The 6,751-nt window shown below is 42.8% G+C and overlaps 1 protein-coding gene across 1 annotated transcript in view; it reads right to left on the reverse strand.

Annotated features, from left to right (window-relative positions):
* Nipal2 (NIPA like domain containing 2) overlaps positions 1-5,857 on the reverse strand; it is a 96,225-nt gene extending 90,368 nt beyond the window's left edge. The window contains exon 1 of the mRNA XM_029562790.1: positions 5,533-5,857. Coding sequence (XP_029418650.1) covers positions 5,533-5,857 — 325 coding nt within the window. The remainder of the gene's footprint in view (positions 1-5,532) is intronic.
* Between the last annotated feature and the right edge of the window lie 894 nt (positions 5,858-6,751).

Below are 6,751 nucleotides of genomic sequence, written 5' to 3' on the forward strand. Positions count from 1 at the left end.
CACATAAAATAAAAATAATAAATAAAATTTTAAAATAAAATAAAATAAAATAAAAATACCTATTCTCTACGTAAGGAAAAGGGATAGCTTTGAGAATCTCATTCTTACCATGGTGAGTTCTCAAAGGCCAATTTGAACAACCACCAACATTTTAGAAAGAAACTACTGAAATAATTCCTCTAAACAAACAAAAGAAATATGGTATATACTTTTAACACCACCCAGGTGAGGCATGCAGACTAAGGAGAAATACCAATGCTAATATTGTTTTCTTCTAAACTTAAAAAATTATAACTGTGTGCCGGGCGTGGTGGTGCACACCTTTAATCCCAGCACTCAGGAGGCAGAGGCAGGTGGATCTCTGTGAGTTCAAGGCCAGCCTGGTCTACATAGTGAGTTCCAGGACAGCTGGGGCTACAGGGAGACCCTGTCTCAAAAAGATAAAAAAATATATATAACTGTAAGCTATAGACAACTGCAAAGGGAATTATCTAGATGAAAAAATTATTGCAACAAATTATTAGAGAAACACCCTGACAACAATCATCTAGATGAAGAAACAGAAATCGAGCCCCAGAATGCCTGTCTTTGCTCTGCACCATCACAACACCCATCCTTCTGCCAAAGAAGCACTGGCCTGGCTTTGTGGCGGTCTCTTTTGTGCTATTCCTGTAAAGTTAGCACGTGTGTGCTCCTACACACTGTAGCTGAATGATGTCTTTTTTTTTCCTTTTATGTGTGTGTGTGTGTGGGGGGGTTTCTTCGTTGTTGTTTTTTGTTTATTTGTTTTGAGAGGGTCTCACTGGGTAGCCTAGAACTTGCTAGGTGGACCTGGGTGGCTTGAACTCACAGAGATTCACCTGCCTCTGCCTCCCCAGTGCTGGGATTAAAGTCATGAGCCACCATATCTGGCCTATTTTTTATATCTTTTAATTCTATTTTAATCTAAATTTTCCTTCCCCATCCATACTTTCCCATCTTTTCTCTTGTAAAAATGATTTTTGAAGAAACCAGGCCATTTAAATCTGTAACCTGGCAAAGTTTCCTATAGCCTCGATTTGGCAGAATCAAGCAATGCAAATATTATAAGTAGCTAATATGAATCGAGCCATAAGGAAGGTGTCAGGTAGATTTAAATGCAAATATCTGGTCTGCCAAATTCACAAGAACATTAAAACTCAGTTCTTCTAACAAAAAGTTCTTCTTCTTCTCCTTTTTTTTTTTTTTTTTTTTTAAAGCTTTGCTTGATGCTCCATATATTTACCTCCAGGAAAGTCTGGTAAAAGAAGACTATCACAGTAGATGCATAAGGGAGAAAAAACTGTATAAACAAAAAAAAATGAATTTTCTTAGCAAGAATATGGAAATAATCAGCAACTTCTACCCAGGCCTTTGAGTATTTGAAAATGCTTGTGCTTTCTTTCTTTAGGAGACAGTCATATGCAGTCACTGGGAGAAAGATGGATGACGGCAATGCAAAAATCAATAAAAGGGCAATGTAAAACTCACTGGGATTTTTCCTAAGTACAGTGAGACAAGCCACAGTCATTTCTGACTTCACATTGATTCTCACCACCACATTCTTCTCAAGCTTCATCTCCAGCAATGGACTTCAGGCATGGAATAAAAATAGCTTTGCCGCTGCTAAGCCCATTTGCTATAAGATCTTGGGGCAAGTTATTCTACACATTGCCTTACATGAACATTGAGGATAATGTGTACCTTACGAGTTTGTTGGGGGCTCAAATGAGATAACAGCTATAAAGTGTCACATAGTAAATGCATAACAAATGTCAGTCTCTTCACTTTGCCTCTTCCCTGCCAAGTTGTATCAATTTTCCTTTAAATATGTTGACTTAAAAAATTCAAGCCATCAAGAACCAAAAGTTCAAATAAAGGACATAAAAAATTCAGAATTTTCATCTCACTCTATGCAAAGTAAACCTTTTGAACTGAATCCTTGAGAATTTAAGCAACATACATACATTTAAAGATGGAACAACAAAAATCCTCCTTTGCAACCATCCCTACCTTCCTCCTTTCTGATCCATTTCCCCTCTCATCTTTCTGTGCTGGTTGGTCCTTTAACCACACAGTAGGAGAGGGTATGCAGAGTTTCTACTCCAAACCCAATTTTACCAGCAAGAAAATGGGCCTGGAGAAATGAATGGATTCAGTCAAGCATAGTCAGCTAGTTCACAGCGAATAAGGCAGTAACTTCTCAAATCAGATGCTTACAGAGGTCAGCAGAAAGGAGAAAAGGAAAGCAAAGAGAAAAGTCAGGGTGGGGAAGTCACTGTGATCCTGTGTGAAAGAGGTACTACCTCTTCTTTTGTTTCTAAAATTTTTTTGTTGCATGTGTATTGTATGTGTGGTGTGCATATGCATGTGCTGGTGTGTGGGTATGTACAAGGAGGTGTATTCCTTGATGACTTTCCACTTTATATATTGAGGCAGGATTTCTCCCTTGAGCCCAGAATTCACTGATTTAACTAGTCAGCTAGCTTGCTCTGGGAATCTCAGCCTCCAGAATGCAAGGGCATGACAAAGGGCTGCCACATCCACGTAGCATTTAAGTGGATTCTGGGGATCTGAACTCCAGTCCTCCTGTTTCATGGCAAGTGCTTTACCCACTGAGCCATCTCCTCAGGCTCCAGTACTAGAACTTGTAATATTTATGGAGATGAAGGAAACTTGAAATTTTATAGCTAATGTCATTTTTAAATGTTGGCAATGTATTAAACAATTTAAAACTTCCCTGAAGGTCAAAGTGGACATATCACATCTGTTATGTACCAGATTTAGTTCACATCTGGCCAGTTTGAGGCCTATGCTTCCTGCTAAGCACGATTTAAATTTCTTTTACTTAATTTGTTTTGATTCTCGTACTGTACTCCCTGCTCAAAAAACTTCAGTGACTCCCAGTTGTCTACAAGATAAAGCCTAAACTTCCTTTCTAGTCTTTTAAGACAACATGGGACCAGAGCCAAAACCCTAAACCCTATTCCCACCTTACAGTCTCCATTTTCCAGGGCAACCACAACTACCATTGAATCAGACTCTAGGCATAGGAATGTTTAGAGATGAGGACTGTTCCTTGTTCCCAGGGTTACCCTTTCTTGGATAACCTCCACCTGTGTACTCCTATCAAGCAGTTCCACTTATCTTTTAAGTGTTCAGCTCAAACAACCTTTCTCTACAAACACATCCATGATGGCCCTGACTAAAAGCTACCTAGCTCTGAATTTCCATAGGACTTAACATCACTCACACGACACTTACCACATATCCCTTGTTTTGGAGTTACATCTTCCCAATTACCTAATAACATTCCTGGAAGGAAGGTTTGGGTCTTGGCCCACACTGAATATTCCCATGTAGCAGTGCTTTGCACATAGCAGTGAGCTCAATAAACATCTTAGGAACATTAGCTTTTACTGAAAATGTATGGCTACAACATAAAGAAACTATGCTGATAGAACTCTGTTGTATCTAAACTTCCTTAGCAGGGCTTTTTAAAAATTGTACCAAGTAGGGTGGGCTTTCATAGTGGCCCCCTGGGACATCCTCCTTGGGTTCAATAGTTTTTGTTTGCTTTGAGATATCTTGCTTCAGGGCCTTCACGTCTCTTAGACACTGCTTCTAAGAAGTCACTGGCAAACATTTATCTGCCACATGTAAACACTTCTTGGGTGTCAGCCTTTTCCAATGGAGGAAGGCTAATTGATCAGCTCTGATGAGAATCACTGAGAAATGAACAGAGGATTGGGCTATCAACAAACAAGCACTGTGCAAGTATTTCAGATGTGGTAAAACTGAGGGAAACCAACCTCATAAAGCCAGGCCTAACTTGATGGTTGCTATCAAAGCAACTTATGATTGTGGGGTTCAGGATCTTATATCTCACACTTTGTTTTTCTAGAACTTACCCCCATATCCAGCCATCTCTATTCGGTGAGTGTCAAAAAGGAAAAGTTAATATTCCATTTTACTTTGGCTGGCCTGGCCAATACTAGCGGCACTCAATAAAATGTTTGTTGAATGGTTTTTAGAAATCAATTTGTACTTTCACTTGAAACAAAAGTAATTATTCTTTCAACAGTAAGCAAAAGGATAAAATACTATGGTTTTATACTATGGCCTAACTTTGCACACTAATGGGAAAAGCTGGCAGAGTCTTATCTCAAACCAGCAATGGCTGAGGTGTCAGCTCAGTGATTCAATTAGCGTATTCTGGGTACAACCTTTCTGACTTGAATAAGCAAGCGCTCTCAAAGGCAAGTGAAGCCTTGCAAACATTGTTTGCTTCACCTTGATGTCACATGATAATCTGTAGTGCCAAGACAATCACGAATTCCAGGAAACATTAAAGAAAACTAATGACTGCAGAAGTTTCCTATGTGAAAACAACATTTTCCTGTTTCAGATGATGCCATGGTTGGTCACATCTTCTGACTATAATATCTTTACCAAGAGCAGATTATTCATTCTTAAACTTTTATTGGAAATGTGTCTACTGCAAGTAATAGAACATCTATTCAAGGAAGTTCTCATGAAAAGCGAGTCCGCTCTTTGTAATTTTGTGGCTGGAAGGACAGGCTCCCCAAATTCCCTCATTTTATTATCTTTTGTGGCAAAACAGACTTAGAGCAATAATCTTTCCTCTTGAAAATTAATAAGGTGGACAGGCTTATTCTTTATAAAATCACCCTCTGAGTTCAAAACTAATATTCAAGATACTTTTCAAGCATAGGAGGGATCTAATCTTTGATTATTGGTTAAAAATCCCCCCACTTAGATCAGTATCAACAAAATTTTATGGCTATATTCTTGTAAAATAAAAAGATTCATGGCTTTGTTTAAAACCAAGAACAAAGTAATACCCTTAGGAAAACAGGAAACCTACTCCATCAAATCTCTCTTGCCCCTACTTGAAAGAATATAAATGCTGCTAGAGGCAGGGCTGGCCTGAGCTATTTATTTATTTATTTATTTATTTATTTATTATTTCCCCGATCTTAGAGCCACCCAAAAATAAATGGGCGGTTCCAATCCCCTTTGATCCTCTGAAATGTACATTTCTGGCATAAACCAGCGTTGTTTGGGCTGACGATGTTTCCCAAGGGGCGGGTGATGAAGAACTGCAACCTGAGATTATCAGTGTTTCTCTCACTGAAATGCAAGAGCTAGGTAGAGGCCTTGGGGACACACAGGCAGAGCATCGGCAGAGTTGACATTACCGTGCCCTTAATGAGTTTCCTGTTTCTGAGAACCTTGTCACTTAAGGAAAAAAACAACTGTGAAAGGATCAAGGAGTGGAAATGAGTGCAGATTCGCTCCCACAGCCCTCAGCTCTCTGCGGGGGAGGCGCGAGGCTCTGGGGAGGCCCGGAAGGAGCTGGGGTCGGCCGCGGGGACGGCGGACGCCTGCTATCACCTTAGGCAGCTCTTCCCAGCAGTGTAGGCGCTGGGCCGCGGCAGGCGGCGGCTGGGGCCTGCGCGGGGCGGGCGGACGGTGCCGGGAGGCCCTTACCTGGTTCCTGCGGTACCACTCGCTCGACAGCGAGCCGTTGCCCGCGCCCGGCGCCCAGTAGGTGAAGTTCCGAGTCAGCTCGTCCAGGATGGCCGAGGTATCGTCCCCGGGGCCCGCGGGCGCCTTCGCCGCCATGAGGACTCGCTCCCCTCAAGGCCGCTCCGCCCGCGGCCGCAGCCTCTTCCTGCCAGGCGGGAACCCAGCGCGCCGGGCACCTGGCTCCCGCCCCTGGCAGGTGCAGCGCTTCCCCGCCTGCGCGGCCCCGGCCCCGGCCCGCCGTCCCCACCCCCCACCTCACCGGTTCCCCGCGTGTCGGTACAAGCATCAGACCATCCCCTCCGGATCTAGTGTGCGGGTAGCACTTGTCCCAGTGAACCAGAAAGGAGCCATGGGTTAACCCAAGGAGTGACGGTCGCTCCTTACCACATGGAAAGGGATCTCAGGGATGGATTTAAAATGGTCTGCACGTGAGAAAATCTTGAGCCTCCCCTCCTCAATTGTGAGCATTGTGGGAATTAGGATCCCAGCAGGTACATCTCAATGTCAGCACTTGAGAGATACTTAGTATTTCTAGAATTAAGGTAGCTTGGGGACCCCAGTGTGTATGTGGTGACTGGATGGGACTTCTTCAGATAGGACGGGAAGGAACCGCTGAAAAGTTGCCGCCTGCCCTTTATAAAAATTTGGGTTGGGTGGTGGCGCACGCCTTTAATCAGCGGTCGGGAGGCAGAGGCAGGTGGATCTCTGTGAGTTCAAGGCCAGCCTGGTCTACCTAGTGAGTTCCAGGACAGCTGGGGCTACTGGGAGACCCTGTCTAAATAAGACCCCCCGACAAAAGTCATTAGTTGGGGCCAGAGAGATGTGACAGAAAGGTTGAGAATGATTTTAAGAAGTCTTACGAGATATTCTGGTTTGACCTGTTTTTAAATTCCTCACTACGAATTATCTCTCAGGTACCTCTTTGAGAATTCTCAGGTGTTGTGCTGTTGCCTGAAGCGACTGGGCTTGTAATTCTTTTGTTTGCACAATGCTGAGATTGTTCTTAAGCAATGTGCTTTAGTTTCCATGACTGTGAAAAGAAGACCTTCAAGAAAGGAGGGCAGCAGAGAAGGTTTCTTAGGGCCAATGGGCAAATGAGAGAAGAAAGTGTGAAAAAGTCATTTCAGACTCAGTAAAATAAGACAAATTATCTCAAAAGTTGTGTGGTTCCTTGTTTAAG

Source organism: Nannospalax galili, unplaced genomic scaffold (assembly GCF_000622305.1).
Source record: "Nannospalax galili isolate Female #2095 unplaced genomic scaffold, S.galili_v1.0 scaffold334, whole genome shotgun sequence".
NCBI classification, from domain to species: Eukaryota; Metazoa; Chordata; class Mammalia; order Rodentia; family Spalacidae; genus Nannospalax; species Nannospalax galili.